This window comes from Metopolophium dirhodum, chromosome 1 (assembly GCF_019925205.1).
Source record: "Metopolophium dirhodum isolate CAU chromosome 1, ASM1992520v1, whole genome shotgun sequence".
NCBI classification, from domain to species: domain Eukaryota; kingdom Metazoa; phylum Arthropoda; class Insecta; order Hemiptera; family Aphididae; genus Metopolophium; species Metopolophium dirhodum.
In genome coordinates, this window is record NC_083560.1 from 111,441,266 (window position 1) to 111,458,930 (window position 17,665).

Here is a 17,665-nt window from a genome sequence, read left to right on the forward strand (position 1 = left end):
ATAATTCATCCATCACATTTTTGTTACAAGGAATTAGCTGAATTGTATACATTATTATCAAAATTAAAAAGCCACGCTATTAAATGTGGAACAGAAAAAAACAATAATCATTTTACTTTATGTGCGTGGTCAAATCAAAATTGTGATTGCGGACCTGATACATGTTTGTGCATTGTTATCAATTATCTGTTTACCGATTTGAAAAAAATATTGATCAATAAACAAAAATCATTAGTTAAATAATCACTTTTTAACTTTCATAATGTGATCAAACTGTTATCCAACACACTATATTTGACTTTTTTTTGATTTTATTTTAGTTGTGTTTTTACAGTGTAGTAGTGTTGACTATGCTGCATTTTATTTATTTGTTAAGGTACTAATAATTTAATTAAAATTGGAACATATATTTCAATCGATAAAAATCAATCAATAGGTACGTCAACTCTGCCAAACATTGAAGGCACATAGAAGATTCACTATACTGAAATCCAAACCAAAATATTATCATCTTGAATTCAATAATTAAATCAATACTGCACACATCATGGACGCCGTAGTAGTCAAATCAATATTCAGCATACATCAACAGAATAAAAAAAACATTTATATTGGATACCTAGTTGATCAACCTTTATCTGTTATTATTTTATTCATGTGTAACGTAACTAAACGATATCTAATACTAAATGTATTTCAATGGAATAAGTTTATATCTGATGATAGTTTTAATATAATTGTTTGTTCTTTATCCACTGTTCAACATTCAAAACGATTACATTTAGATAATAATTTTTATTATAAAATATGTGCAAAATCTGAATCAGTTAATTTACATCATAATAATAACAGAATCACATTATCCAGTGATAATTTAAATCGATTGAAATTATTGGAAACATGTATAAATGCAAATATCATAGAGTTATCAAATAAATTAGTGGCGTATCAGACTGTTTTCAATAATGCATGTATAATTATCAAGTATGATATTTTATATTTATCACCTGATTGTATTAGAAGTGATTTTATCAGTACATATATTAAAGATTATAATTTCAAAATGAATGACCTGAAGGATGAAGAAAAGTCATTTTTACTTGAATTACAACAAATCCATCACGAAACGTTTGCAGACATTATACTAAAGCCTGATATAACCAGCCAATAAACCAAAATAATCATGATATACGACAAGCTTACTATTTAATAATTAGATTATACCTTCATAATAAACATTATTTATTTTGTCAAATGCATACCTTTATTTAATAATAAATGATAATAATATAATTAATATATTTTATATTATAAATAATCTTAAATGTTAACTGGTTAAAATAAACCAAAATATTTTCCATAATATAATCATATTGTATAAATTATTGAATCAAATGTAAGCTTTCTAAAATAAAATTGAATACAAATATTTTAACCGTTTGGTAATAAATAAAAAATACACAAATATTAATGACGGGTTTCATTTAGTGAAACTATAATAATATAAACATATAGTTATTATTTATAAGATTCAATTTTTTTGTTGTTGTTACACATAAATTTATCCATTAATAAATCTTGCAAATTATTAAATGCCGATATTATTGTATTGTCAGCTTTATCTTTTTCGTTCAGCATAGTTTTTGCGTTGAACGTTGAGGTTTTCCATCTATTAAAACAAATTAATGATTGTATATTATAAATGCATATATTTTCATATTATCATAAATATTTTATCAAATAAACTAGATGACACAATTGTTGAGCAGTTAAATATTTTACATACTGTGTGAATATTATTAGTATCAACGACGAAACATCATCATACCTATATTCACAAAATTGCTTGGTTGTAAGCATCGTGCCTATTTAGGTTATAAAATAGTACTATGGCATGATATGTTTCCCCAATAATTTACAAATATTGTACTTAATTTTTTTTTTTTCTTATTCATTTTAATGATACCTAGTGTAAATCTTAAGAGGACGCCACACGGGCAAAAATACCGTACAAAAACATGCCAATTTTGTTCCAATAATACGGCTTACTGAATGGTTTTAGAGCAAAATACCTTTATTAAAAGTTGTAGAGGAGAGTTATATCGGGTGACGTATAAGACTCGATTTTTGATATTTTAATTTTTTATACCAATTATTTGCAAGTAAAAAAGTGAAAAAAAGTCAAAACGCAAAACGATTTTATCGATTTTGAGAAGGAAATATCGAAAATCGAGTCTTATACGTCACCCGATATAACTCTTCTCTACATCTTTTAATTAAGGTATTTTGCTCTAAAACCATTCTGTAAGCCGTATTATTGGAACAAAATTGGCATGTTTTACAGTAAAAAAAATTTAATTACGGCCGTCATGTGCTGCTTTTGTTTCTAGCGGCAGCGTTTGTCCCCTCCTAGCTCCGACATCCAGACTCGCCGGCCGCCGGCAGGTCAAAACCGGTCTGTTATCGGCGGTCCGCGCTTCGCACGTCGTTGCATTATTTTTATATATACCTATTACGTTCATATTATTATTTACGTGAAATAAAACATAGTATAATTATGCTCGATTTATTACGATGCCCGCGACCGTCCTTGCATTACCGTATTGCCGTGACATCCGCGGCTGTGAGTAAAAACTTATTTTTTAGTTCCAAAAACACGGCTGACTGACTGGGTTTAGATCAAAAAACCTCTTATAAAAGTTGAAGAGGAGAGTTGAATCTGTTAACGTATAGCACTAGATTTTTGATATTTTAGCTTATTATACCAATTATTCACAAATCAAAAAAGTGAAAACAAAAAACAAAAAATGCAAAACGATTTTATATATTTTGAAAATGAAATATCGAAAATCGAGTCCTCTAATTTTATATAAAATATTCATAAGAAACTCTTCAAAAACATTTAAAACTAATTTCTATATAACATATAATATTTTTTGTGTTAAAAATATAAGAATTTATAAAAACTAAAACTCATTATTTTATTATTATTTATTTATTACGGGCAGTGAGCCCAATATAATGTACAAAAATATATAAATTCAACCTAAGTGGGTGTTTTAGTTACCCAACTTTACAAGTAGCAATTTTATAGAGATAATAGTAATAATAAAAAACACACGATATAGTATATAATGAGACATATATATTAAAATTTTTAGGTACATAATAGTAATAATACAATTTTTTTTTTAATATCTAATAAACAAGTGAGGGTGCTCATTGCCAAGGCAAATCATAAAATAATTAGTGTATTAGATATCTTTACAACACAACTATACAAATTAGTAATTACTTTAAAAGTAACAAATAAAATTGAATTTATAAAGGTGATGCATTTCAATCCGATTATACATTCGATTATTTGAACAATTTCATTAAAGTATGTTATAAAATAAAATATATTTATACAAGAACATTTATACAATATATAAGTGTAGAAAAAAGTAAGATAAACATATACCTACATACTAATTATTAACTTCCGAAAAAATAATATAAATGTTGTGAATGGTATTTGACAATTATATAATAATATATAATATCAGGTATACGTACTAAGAACCTTTACTAAATTAATTTTTAGAACTTGGAGGATTGTAACTTAAATTAATGTTTTCTATAGCTAATTTTTTTGCTTTCCTATTTAAATAAAATTTTGCTATAAAATATATTAAAAAAACTATTATTATGACAACTAAATATTTGTTTGTGTATATAAATTCATACGTTTTATCTACAATAAGCGAATTTATTAACATATCTTGTTGGTCTAATTGCTTATTTATTGTATTGAACGCATCTTTATTAAATTTAATATTTTTTATTTCATCGAAGTGGATAGGTTTGGGATAGGCCTGATTAGAAAAATTGAATACATTACAGCATGAATCATTTGTAAGAGATAAGTCTACTGGAATCAGGAATTGAGAAATATGTTTGATTTAATACTTGTTCAGTTTTTAGTACACCTTTCGAGGTGTAAGCAATACACCCAGACTTCAAGTATAACTTTCCAGAACTTTTAACTTTAATTTTTTGAGTGAAAGACTGTTTATTACAAATTATAGTAATTGTAGTGGGTTTTTCACATACGAAAAACCAATGATTTTTGAAAAATGAGGGATACCACATTTCTGTTTTGAATTCAGAGATATAAGTATCACATTGAGGTGGTTTAGTTAAAGAATTTTTTAGTAATTCTGTTACACATGTGGGGTCCGTGTCACAATTATGTATAATTTCATTAAATCCACAAACAAATATTTTATCCACTACTTTACAGTTATTTAAATCTGGCCATATAAAATATTTGGTCATTATTTTGTCCATTAACAAATACATAGAATTTTTAGTCATATGCAGAAATTGACCATGTTCATTAATTGGAATGTAAATAGGTAATATGTAATAAACGTTGAAATTTTCTATAAGGCACAGAGGAAATTTTAAAGAAAAAATAAATCTGTCATTTATTGTGTGCATTTCAATACTTAATATTTTGAATATTTCTTGAATATTATCCTCATCAAATTTAACAGGGATTTTCAAATCATCCGGGAGTATACTCTGAATATTTTTTATTTCCGAAAGCAATTGGTCAGGTGTTATTATAAACGCATCTACTACATTATTCTGTACGTTAGAAATTATTCTTTGCAACCTACTAATAAACATGTCCAATTCAAATATAGTGTTTTCTAAAAGAGTTATCGAACTCAGAATAATGATTTTTCTGTCTTCCTTAGCTATCTCAATAATCAATTCGTTCACTTTTTTCTCGCCTTCTTTCATATTTGCATCAAATATTTTCTTATTTTCATTAAATGATGTAACGGAATCATTAAAATTAATTACTGTGCTTTTTAGTATAGATATCTGATCATGAACAATACGCATAACATCTTTCTCATTGTTTTCTAATTTATCGATCGTACTATCATATCTTCGTACATCGTCAGCATCGGCTACTCCAAACATCCATTTTAATGCCGCACCCCCAAACTCAATAGATCGCTTAACTTTTTTGTTATGTCTACCCATTTGTACAATTAAACCTATCTCGTTTTCCAATCTGTTCGCGTGTTTTTTTAACTGATACAAAGTTATAGAAATGTCTTTGAACGCAATTAGTTCAATTGAGTTTAACATTTGTCTAATATTTCTAAGACTGTTATTTAAAAATTTTAAATCCATATATGTGTTTACTGTCCAACTACTTCCGCAAGCTCTACCATTACCTATGAGTTCGTACTGCAAACCCGGGCTATCGCTGGTTGATGTTAATTCGAACAAGTCTTCTTCATGGTTACCAAACGTCGTAGAAATTTCTATGGTAAATAACAACAGCAGTATTTGATAAACGACCTTCTGAAAGTCCATTTTTTTTTTTACTTTTTTTCTTCTGTGTCCAATAATTATATTTGACGTACTATGATCGTATATCTACAATAATAAGATAAAGTCAATTTAGATCATGTGTAATAAGTATGAACAAATAATGATAATACAATAATATCAATAACACTAAGGTCATGATTACATTTTTTTAAACATAAAATTTAATTTAATAATATGAAAATTTGTTGCATTTTTCTTTTTATATTTTTCAGTATATTTGGCTTTGTTTGTTTTACTTGTAAAAAATTAAATTTATTTATGAAAAACACCTCTAAAGAAAAACCTAGGAAATCTAGGTATAAGTATATAAAGAGTCACCAATTTCTATAAATCAGGCCCCAATTGTGGGATCGACATGTATAACAATTAATATTGAAATCAGAGTTTGGCATCATCGTTCGAATACAATTTTATTTAGATGATTATTTTGATAATATTTTATTCGAATAAAAAATTATTTTGATAATTATAATTTTACAATTATTCGAATAATTTGAAAACAATATTATTCGAATAACAAATGATTCGACTAATTTTTCATTCGAATAATTATCTAGATAATATTTTGCTCAACTCTGATTGAAGTACCAAAATTAATTAAGAATTGAATTTTAAAAAAAATTGGTAAATAAAATCAATTTTCTTACCTGTTTCAATGTTTGAATTTTGCTTGACGAATGCTGTCGAATACCAAAGTCCGTTGATCTTTTAACTTAAAGTAGTAGAATGGCGTTATATGTTTATAAGAAACTATTCAAATAAACACGGAAAATAAAGGATTGTCGAAACACTGTGTATTATAACGTACAAAAAAATTGTTTATTCTATCTTGAAGGCTTGCATTCGATGGTGTACTATGAAGTACTGATCAGTAAAATGTATTCGATAACGCGCGGGATATTGAATATTGTTTGTTACAATGATATTATTATTATATTATAATTGATATTATATAGACTAATATTGTATTGTATTATAATTAGTATATTATTTTCATAATATACTTATTAAGCATTCTAAATTATTAACTTTTTAATGCGTTTGATAATAACCAAATGTCTAATGACAAACGCAATTTTTTTATTTTTTAATTTCTTAGATTGCAACTCAGTAAGTTGTAAATCCAATTCAAGTAGTTTATTTATGGCTGATTAAAATGTAAGAAGAGTTATACCGAGTGACGTATAAGACTTGATTTTCGATATTTCATTCTCAAAATCGATAAAATCGTTTTGCGTTTTCAGTTTTTTACTTGCGAATAATTGGTATAAAAAATTAAAATATCAAAAATCGAGTCTTATACGTCATCCGATATAACTCTCTTCTAAAACTTTTAATTAAGGTATTTTGCTCTAAAACCATTCAGTTGGCCGTATTATTGGAACAAAATTGGCATGTTTTTGTACGGTATTTTCGCTGGTTTAGCGTCCTCAGTGTAATATAGAATAATATAAATAATAATATGTATTATAATCAATGGTTTTATGGTAATACATTCGAAAATATGGGTAAGTATAAAAATTAAATACATAATAGTTATGTCTATATTGATATTTTTACAAACAAAATGTAAATCGTAAGTTATTGTACGTGTAAAATATTGTCAACTCGAATAACTAAAAAGTTAGTACTAATAGTACTACAATTAAAGGTACGGTAGAAACTAGATTTTCTTGGCAACATAATATTGTTATATACAAATAGGTATACAATTGGGCAGACAGTGGCTTTAATTAAAAGATGGTTAGTGCATAAGAGCGAATATTTAAAATATTATGGTGGCAATGAATTTAGGTGTATGCATTTTATTTCGATTCGACACATCACGGACGAACGTTCATAAGATAATAAACTAGGGATGGGTAATTCTTGAATGAATCGATTCACTGAATTGATTCAGCTAGATGAACCGATTGAATCGATTCAGTGCTGTAAAATGAATCGGTTCATCGGTAACACTGTTTGTCTGTTTCAAAACTGAATTAGGTAATATGGTTTTATATCTATGGTTAAATTTTGTTCAATGTTCATGAAAACGACATCTAGTATACAATCATTATTTTATGCCAAAAAGCAAAAATACCTGTGCCCATGTTATCATTATTATTTATGATCAGTTATCATAAACAACACATACAAATTTAACAACATTTTGCAATTCATTATTTTATTTAATAAAAAATAAAATATTTATGACTTATCGACTTAAAATCAAAAACAAAGTTATGGTAAGTACTAAGTATGCTATTCTTATAATTACATAATAATAATCAACTTTTTAGTGTAAAATAATTTAGTATTATAATTGTATAATTTATTTTAAATTGAAATTTAAAAAAATAATTTACTCAACCCTTTTACTTGATAATCTGTTTCGTTTTTCAGTTACAACTTGTCCACCTTTGGAAAACACACGTTCACTCGGAACAGATGTACCTTGTATGCAAAAACGCCGTTTCATTATTTCAAACAAAGTAGGGTAAATATTTTTATTTTCATTCCACCATCTTAATGGATCGTTTGATCTTGCAATTAAAGGTTCTTGAAGATACTTATCTATTTCGATAATCATCAACGCTTTTGGATCCTGAGACTGAACTATATCAGTAACTTCCAAATCAAAGTCGTTCCAAATTGAATCTTCTTTATTACTCGCTGTCGGTGGTATCGGGTAAGTTGTCAAGTTACGTTGCTGTACATTTTTTTCACTTATTATAATTTTTCCTTTATTGACAATAGATCTTTTGGTGTCTTGAAAAGCAAAATGATTTTTGAATCCATATTTTTTAAACCGAGGATCCAAAAATGTTGCCTCAGCTAACAGCATATCTTTTTCTAAGTGACCAAATCTCTTATTTGTTTCTTCAGTTAATTTATGTATAAAGTTGTCTATGCATGGAATTGACTGATGTTGGGTCATTAGTTTGTTACAAAAGTTAATTAAAGCCTGGGTAAATAAAATAGTTTTAGATATTGTTACTCCTTTTTCACATCTCATTTCAAGAGTTATTTCTTCAAATCGTTTCAGAATATCGCAAGATTTACTTATTATCTGCCAATCATCTGAAGTTAAACTGACATCATAATTAAGATCTGCTAAGGAAGACAGTATTGGAGTTTTAAATTCAAAAAACCGTTGAAACATATGAAACGTAGAATTCCAACGGGTGACTACGTCTTGTATAAGTGTATGGACTGGAGAGTAACCTAATTGCTCCTGCATTTGTTTCAATTTTTCAGTGGCGAGTGTACTTTTTTTAAAGTACTCGACAATGCTTTTAACTTTAACTCTAGTTTCTTTGATTTGTTCCAGAGAAGATTGAACAATAAGATTAAGGCTATGGGCAAAACATGAAACATGTCTCCACTGACATTGCTGAATCGCTGAAATTATGTTTGAAGCATTGTCAGTAGTACAAGCTGCTATTTTATATTTTAAACCCCATTGACTTACAATATTTTGAAGACAGTTTTTAATATTTTCACTTGTGTGTCTCATTGGAAATTTTGCACATGAAAGTAAATATGATTTTAATTCACAGTTCTGATCTATGAAGTGTACAGTAATTGCCGTATAACTCTCATTTTTAAGTGATGTCCACGCATCTGTAGTTAAGGCAACATACTGTGCATTAACTTCAATATCTGCTTGGACTTTTTTGTATATTTGATTATAAAGAACAGACAATAATGATGTTGAAAGGGTTTTCCTAGAGGGAAGGGAATAACCAGGGTTCAACATATTTACCAGCTTTATAAATTCAACATCTTCAACGATACTAAAGGGGTAATATTCTTTAACTATCATTTTAATTACCTGTTGGTCAATTAATTGCCTTTTTGATGCAGTTACTGGTTTGCTGAAATAATTAGAAATTTGACATTGCTGTGGACGAATTGATGATGACGGCTGGCGATTAAGAAGAGGATATCTATCTTTATTATATGTTGCAGTCGATACGACTCCAAAATTAGAAGATGTTGATGCTGATGGATTGCCATTATTACTAGAAGGATCATCTGGGTTATTTTCTTCTACATCAAAATTAGGTCTTGAACGTTTGGACAAATCAGTTGTTGGATGTTTAGATTTTATATGTCTTAATAAATTAGTTGTCGAAGATTGATTAAATTTAAGCACTGTTTTACAAAATCCACACTTAGCTTTATCACTTTCAATTACTGTGAAATAATCCCAAATCACACTGGTCTTGCGATTCATTTTTATAAAAAAAAAAAGAATTTAATTAAAACACCTGTAATTTTAATTTAATACACAAACGTATTCAAAAAATATGAATTGACATTTGACAAGACACAGTACAAACTTCAGTGGTCACTGGTGTGTTGTGAATGATGATTATTTATACAAAATATAAACAAAATTAAAAGTATCTATCAAACAAATCTAGCCTGCAGGAACATGATTAATCATGTTGCTTATTGTATGTAAACAAAGACATAATTATATATGTATGTTCTGTAATATTATTTTGTGAGTATGAAATAAATGATTTTGATGTAAAAATATATATTATAGACTATATTATTTTATTTATAAATAATATACACCATATCTCAAGATGTTCTGACGTATTCAATAATTTGTCTACATTAAATATTATAGTTATTTGTCGTCGTCATGCAAAAAGCGATCAAGTGAACAATTTCATAATTAATAACTGCACAATTTGTATTTTTTTCTCTTGGTCGATTTTTTATGACTGCAACTGAGTTGCGATATAGTATAGCAATTATTGTGCAACGAGTAAGCAATTAAAAAAACTAAAATTGTTTTAAAATTAAAAGTAAAGTATTGTCAATCAAACAACTCGATTTATTTCCAATATAAAAATATATATAAATTATAAATATTTTCACAAGTGATGATTCATAACCAATTAACTTTTATTTATTTAAAAATATTTTAGTTAGTAGCTAATTCTATTGAAAAATGTATTCCATAAATGTATTTAAATTAGTCGTTTCGTTGTACCCAATCAGTATATATCATGCATTTTTCATGAATTGTAATAATAATATTTTCTTTTTGGAAAAACAATTTAAGTCTTTATTCTTTAGTTATGTGTAGAAGTTGCAATGTCATGTTGGCTTCAATAGCTATATACATTACACAGTATAGATAAACATCCATATATTTAATATCTATAACTTTTTCAATTATTTTTACTTATATTTTGGTAATACGTATAAAATGAGTAAGAGTAATATTTTTGAGGGAATGATATATAGATTTTTTTAAATCATAAAAAAATTTAAAAATGTCTAAAGAATTAAAAAATTTAAATTTACAACATTTTTTTGTTTATTATTAAAGTCAACCACATATTCAAAAATAACAATAAATTATATTATCGATATGTCATTCCTTAAAAAAATATTCTCCTTTATCTTTTTTGTAATGGGTGTTTTTACTATATGATTACTTTAAAACTTATAAAAAATGATTCTGTGTAAATGCGTTTTGTATGTTGATCGTGGGCCGGAGAGAGAAAACAAATAGTGCGCTGACATCAACTTAATGCGAAAAGCCCTACATTGCAGTGGGAAGATGAATTTGTTACTAGCGTAATTAACCAGGATTCGAGACGCTTTTTTTAAATATCTTTATTCATTTTTATTGATTTTTATCCAATAATGTTTTGTAGCGTCATGATGCTTTCTTATATTTTGATTAAACGTTTAGGTACGTAATTACGTTATAATCAAAAGATTCAGTTAAGTAAATCATTAATGTTTTGATTCATATTTTATCTGAATACTTTTAGGTGAGTAGTTGATTGAATCGAGATGAATCACTGAATCGATACATTGAATCGATTCATTTAATTGAATTGAATCAAGAGAATCAATTCACTCAAATGATTCATATTTCCCATCCCTATAATAAACAACGCTCCCGAACGAGCAATTCGTCGGTCGTTACACGGCTGTGTGTAGTGGGCGCGGCTTGAACGTCGCGTGCTTGCGGATCACGAAAACACCTAACAGCGCATTCTCTTGGTCATTGCATGGTTTCGTTTGCCCGTGTGGCGTCCTCTTAATATACTCTGTTTATACAAAATATTAATAGTTACCTGTCTTTTGACTCTACTTTTTCCATGTCCGATGTTTTGTATTTTTGAATAACCAAATAATCACTTGCTGTTTTGATTTCGGGTATTTTGATACAAAAATTTCCACCATCTGATTTTTTTACGCGTATGCAGTTTTCATTAACCATAGTTGTTAAACCATTATATTCTTGTTCCAGTTTTAATAAATGCGACTGAAACTAAAATCAATATTAAATTGATAAATATATTATTATTAAAATATGGAATATTTTACTTTCTGTTTTTTTGGTTTAGGTTTTATAACGGTTTCAGGTTTTTTAGAATTCTGCATTTGCTCATTTTTCCGATGATTATAAAGTTCCTAAATTTATATACCCATGTTTTTAACATATTGATGTGTAATGTAAGGAAATTAAGAAAAAAGTTTATGATATAATAATAATAATAATAATACCGGTGCACATACATCAATTTCTTCATCATCTGAATTTTGATCGCTTGTGTTGACCATTATTAATTTCTGTTTTTTTGGTTTAGCTTTCATAGTGATTTTGGGTTTTTTAGAATTCTGCATTTGCACATTTTTTCGATATGAATAATGATCCTAAATTTAAATGATTATGTTTTAAACTTATTGTTAATAAATGGTGTTAAATTAAAGTATATTAATAATATATTATAATTATTATAATAATGTACTTACATTGATTTCTTCATCGGCCGAATTTTGTACACTCATGTCGGACATTATTACTATGCACTCGTATTGCTTAAAATTAATTGATGAAATTCACATTAGGTCTCTTTATTTTATATAAATTAATATCTATGATATATAGTAATAGTCATGTCAATGCCTGTTACACATGGTGTTGGTAATAAATAAAAACTGATATACACATTGTTTTTAACGATAAACAGAGAAATTAAAAGATATTTGGCATTGACTAATGTGTGGAAAAGCAGATTATAAACTGTATGCCCAAAATCGTTTGATATATCCATCACTTATTCGCACTGCACTATTTTTATTTTTAGTATTTTGTACATCAATGATTATAATTAAAATTTGATCGCATTTTATGTTTACATTAAGATATAAGGTGCCGTGTTGGTAATAAATAAAAACTGATATACACATTGTTTTTAACGATTAACAGAGGAATTAAAAGATATTTGACATTGGCTAATGTGTGGAAAAGCAGATTATAAACTGTATGCCAAAAATCGTTTGATATATCCATCACTTATTCGCACTGCACTATTTTTTATTTTTAGTATTTTGTACATCAATGATTATAATTAAAATTTGATCGCATTTCATGTTTACATTAACATATAAGGTGCTAATAATAAAAATAGTGCCGTGCGAATAAGTGATGGATATATCAAACGATTTTTGGCATACAGTTTATAATCTGCTTTTCCATGTTACTTAAATAGTGGGGTTCATTAGATCAATAATAATAATACTCAACAAGCTGGTATGCAAGAACGCCGCATGCAGCGAGCAGAATATTTCATTGTAAGTTAATTAATTATAACATTTTAATTTTTAAAATATAATCATTTTATTCATTTTTAGCAAAGATATGATACCTGACGACAACCTCGATAATGTAATTAGTCATATACCACCGATCACAGTACAACATATTGCAAAATATCCATTTACTCACAGTGAACGTGAAGTTTATGAATATTTTCGCCAGTTGCATTCAGCTTTTGTCGTGAGGGAAGTTCGATATTCATTTGATGATAATATTATCGATATATTTTGCTCATTCGAATGTGCCAATTATATCAATCAGGCGTATTTTGTGTCGAATCTTGTAAATTTAAGTTTAAAAGCGTACCATGTTATGTTTAAGGATATAAATGTGCTACAAATGTATTGTCAAAGACGAAGGTGTTTGGCATGCCAAAAATACGTCACTGTCTGTGACAATCGCAATTTATATGCTGAACCCGAAGAGGATTATGTAATACAAGTATTTCCAATAACCAATTGCACCGTCAATCTACTTCAATCAACAGTTCATACATAACTACATAAGTGATATTTTATTTTAATACGTTATTATATATTTTATTTTAATGCGGTTTTGAATTAATTGTTAAAAATGCCAAAATTTAACCGCATTAAAAAAATTAATCGATTAAACATCACTGGACAAAAATTAGTAGAAATTGAGAAATTTAAAAATAATCGCTCAAAAACTTTTTATTATAAAAACAACGAAAACCTTATTGACTTATTGTCATTTTTAAATTCTACTTCTTCTTCATTAAAATCAAAACTAAAAGAATTATGTTCTTCATCCACATATAAATTTAATTTATTTGTAGACTTAGTATATGAAAATTTAATTACGGGAGAAGTTCGGGATGTTGCATTTAAAACAACAAATGTTTTATGTTATTTTACTTCAAATTTTTCTACCCTTTTTAAAAACATGTTCGATAAATTATTAAATGAACAAGAGTCATTTCTGTTGAAGGGTTCTTCTTGGAGACAAATTAGTTTAGATGGTCTCCAATTAAGAACAAATAAAGTAAATTTACTAGGGGGTTCCTCATTTATAAAATTACCCCAATCAATTTATAATAAAAAAGCAATAATAAACGTAATGAATTATGACAATAGATGTTTTAAATATGCAATTTTATCAAAATTTAATGAAAAAAAAAATAAAAATAATTTTAGTATTAAATATTTTAATTTTTTGGAAAAAAAAAGTGGTCTTAATTTTAATTGTATTGATTACCCTACACCAATCAATCAAATAAAAAAATTTGAAAAAATTAATAACATATCCGTTAATGTTTATAGTTGTGATGATAAAAATCAAATTTACCCACTTCATATAAATAATAACGAAAAATCCGATCATTATGATTTGTTTTTTTTCTCAAATGAACCAACAACACATTATTGTTACATAGCTAATTTCTCACGACTGATTAGATCACAAAGAACAAAACATGAAAGTAAAATAATTATTTGCAAGCGATGTTTTACGACTTTTAATGTTAAACCAAATAAAAACAAGGCATGGGGGCAGCATGGTCTCGATAGGCATAAAGTAATCTGCCAAAAACATAAACTTTGTAAGCCTGTAATGATTGATCCACATGATGACAAATTTATATATTTTAATAAATATAATCGGGCTGACCGAATTCCTATTGTAATTTATGCCGATTTTGAATGCTTTTTAAAACCCACTAATAATATCATAACGGTCAATACTAAAAACACGCATTATCATAAGCCCATGAGTTATGGGCTATATGTTAAAATTGATTACAACATCGTCCCAAAAAAATTAGTAAAACAATTTAAAATTCCTAAAAATCCAATAATTTATAGAGGCAAAAATGCATCAAAGCATTTTATGTTAACTATAATTGATATTTCTACCAAAATTTATTATCTATATAATACTAATAAATCAATGCATAAATTAACAAAAAAGGAAGAAGGTCAATATATTAATTCGAAAAAATGTGAACTATGTTTGAGATCATTTAATAATGAAACCGTATTTAAAGTTAGAGACCACTCACATCTTACAGGGAAATATTTAAGGGCTTTATGCTTAAATTGTAATTTTTCGGCACAAAACCCATCATTTGTACCAGTATATTTCCATAATTTATCGTATGACGGTCATTTTATTGTACGCACCTTAGGCTGTAATGATAATGACATACGCATTATTCCAAACTCGGGTGAAAAATATTTGACCTTTAGTAAGCAAATTTTTGATAAATTTTATGTAAAATTTGTAGACACTTTTATGTTCATGTCAGAATCACTCTCTAATTTAGCTACTAATTTAGCCGAAGATAAAACAAGATTCCGTGAAATTAACCATCATTTTCCTTTAGAAAACATTGATTTAGTTATTCGGAAAGGTGTATTTCCATATGAGTATGTAGACTGCAACTCAAAACTTAAAGATACCTCATTACCACCTAGAATTAAATTTTATAATTCGTTAACAGATGATCATATTTCAAAAAAAGATTACATGCATGCATGCAATGTTTGGGAGAAATTTAATATAAAAACATTAGGTGAATATAGTGATTTATATTTATTAACGGACATATTGATTCTGGCTGATGTATTTGAAAATTTTAGAGATATTTGTTTGAAAACTTTTAATTTAGACGCCTCTTATTATTTGACAGCACCTGGTTTTGCGTTTGACGCAATGTTAAGTTTTACTGGAGTTAAACTTGAGAGATTAACAGATTATTTGATGTTACTCATGATGGAGAATGGAATAAGAGGGGGGGTATGCCAATCTGTAAGACGCTATGCCAGAGCTAATCTACCAGATGTTGATGGGATTAATTATAACAAAAAAAAACCACACATTTATTTGGCATATTTTGATTGTGTAAATTTATACGGCAAATCAATGCTTGCAAGTTTACCATACAAAAATTTTGAATGGTATAATGATTTGACATTAGACGTTACTACTATAGATGACGATGCACCTATTGGTTATATACTGGAAGTGGATGTGGATTACCCCGAAAAATTACATGATATTCATAGCGATTTACCTTTTTTGCCACACAATAGTTGTCCACCTAATTCTAAGATTATTAAACTGCTGACAACTTTAAATAATAAATCAAATTATGTCGTTCATTATAGATTGTTAAAGCAGGCAATTCACAACGGATTAAAAGTTGTAAAAGTTCATAAAATAATTAAGTTTGATCAATCAAAATGGTTAGCCCCTTATGTTGATAAATGCACTAGTATGAGGGTCTTGGCAAAAAACAAGTTTGAATATGAATTTTGGAAATTACTCGTGAATAGTGTCTATGGGAAATGTATGGAGAATCCGCGTAAAAGATTGGATATAAAGTTGGTATCAGATGATCGAAAAGCTCATAGGCTAATGAGAAAACCTAATTTCATAGATAGAACTATATATAGCAATGAGTTAATGTCTTTACATTTTCAAAAAGAAAAGATTAAATTTGATAAACCAATCTACGTGGGATTTTCTATTTTAGATATATCGAAAACCTATATTTATAATTTCCATTATGACGTAATGAAAAATAAATACGGAAAAAAAATATCACTATTATACACTGATACCGATTCATTAATATATCGTATTAAAACAAATAATTATTTTAATGATTTAAAATTTGATTTATTGAGTCATTTTGATACTTCTAATTTTCCAATTAGTCACTTTTGTTACAGTGATAAACATAAGAACACCCCAGGATATTTTAAAGACGAATTGAAGAGTGAAATTATGACGCAATTTGTAACGCTAAGACCCAAATTATATGCTTATACAGTAAGTGGTATTGAATACAAAAAGGCAAAAGGTGTAAAAAAGTATGTTAGAGACAAGTATATGACGGTCAATCATTATTTAGATATTTTATCAAAGTTCAGTATACAAAATTCCTCACATTTGGATGCACAAAATGGTGAATCTAGTCAAATTAATGCATACTGTGATATTAACTCAATACAGGCAACAAAACATAATGTTTATTCCAAAACAACCAGAAAAATAGTATTGAGTGCAAATGACGATAAACGTGTCATATTAAAAGGTGGTATTTGCACTTTACCATACGGACATTATAAATTAAACTAATCAAAAATAATTATGAATATGTTTTATTACAAACGTATTTTATAAATAGTAAATCATTTAACTAATTAGCTATTCGACAAATCGTTATCGATGATAAAATTAATTAAGGGAGCTATAGTAACCTAATCATGAAGCAAATTGTTTAATTTTTATATTATAATATATTAATGTACAAAATATAACAATAATCATTGTTTTTCAAATTTAATATTTCTAAAAGTGTTATAATATTTAATTCATTGAACATTTTATAAATTGTAAAAATGGAAAATGTATGTTATTTAATTTGGTTACAAACTTTTTGTTAAAACTATGTATATATTTTAATATTCTAACATTGATCATTAACTTTTATGTATGATTCATTTCTATTTATTTTTTATTATTAAATAATAATATACATAATTGTATTGTGATTGACTTTGGTCGAGATTCATTATGTTAAATTGTAAGTAATATGATTTATGATACTGTAATTATTTAATAATAAATTAAAAAATTGTAATATGCCGGTTCTATGAAGATGATGAAGCA

At 27.1% G+C, this 17,665-nt stretch overlaps 2 protein-coding genes, 1 long non-coding RNA gene and 1 pseudogene across 6 annotated transcripts; 2 read left to right on the forward strand and 2 right to left on the reverse strand.

Moving 5' to 3' along the window:
- The window catches only part of LOC132934025 (uncharacterized), a 57,496-nt pseudogene that overhangs the window by 26,269 nt on the left and 13,562 nt on the right, over positions 1-17,665 (forward strand).
- Positions 3,790-7,222, reverse strand: LOC132935706 (uncharacterized). Its single transcript, XM_061002322.1, has 2 exons — positions 6,048-7,222; positions 3,790-5,445 (listed from the first exon to the last, which is right to left on the reverse strand). Exon 2 carries the CDS (start codon positions 5,380-5,382, stop codon positions 3,892-3,894), a length of 1,491 nt encoding a protein of 496 aa, XP_060858305.1. The 5' UTR covers positions 5,383-5,445; positions 6,048-7,222; the 3' UTR covers positions 3,790-3,891.
- On the forward strand, positions 7,499-8,520 carry LOC132935330 (uncharacterized). The gene is made up of 5 exons (XR_009663216.1): positions 7,499-7,628; positions 7,786-7,874; positions 7,939-8,071; positions 8,140-8,351; positions 8,429-8,520. It is a non-coding gene; the product is annotated as an uncharacterized LOC132935330 (long non-coding RNA).
- LOC132935992 (uncharacterized) lies at positions 11,493-12,673 on the reverse strand. Of its 4 annotated transcripts, none has more exons than XM_061002640.1 (4): positions 12,181-12,671; positions 11,932-12,081; positions 11,752-11,838; positions 11,493-11,695 (listed from the first exon to the last, which is right to left on the reverse strand). In XM_061002640.1, the coding sequence occupies exons 1-4, from the start codon at positions 12,223-12,225 to the stop codon at positions 11,495-11,497; spliced, it is 483 nt and encodes a 160-aa protein (XP_060858623.1). In that variant the 5' UTR covers positions 12,226-12,671; the 3' UTR covers positions 11,493-11,494. The 4 variants fall into 4 exon arrangements, with proteins under 4 accessions (XP_060858623.1, XP_060858624.1, XP_060858625.1 ...); XM_061002641.1 differs by having other exon boundaries at positions 11,944-12,081; positions 12,181-12,668; XM_061002642.1 differs by lacking the exon at positions 11,752-11,838 and having other exon boundaries at positions 12,181-12,673.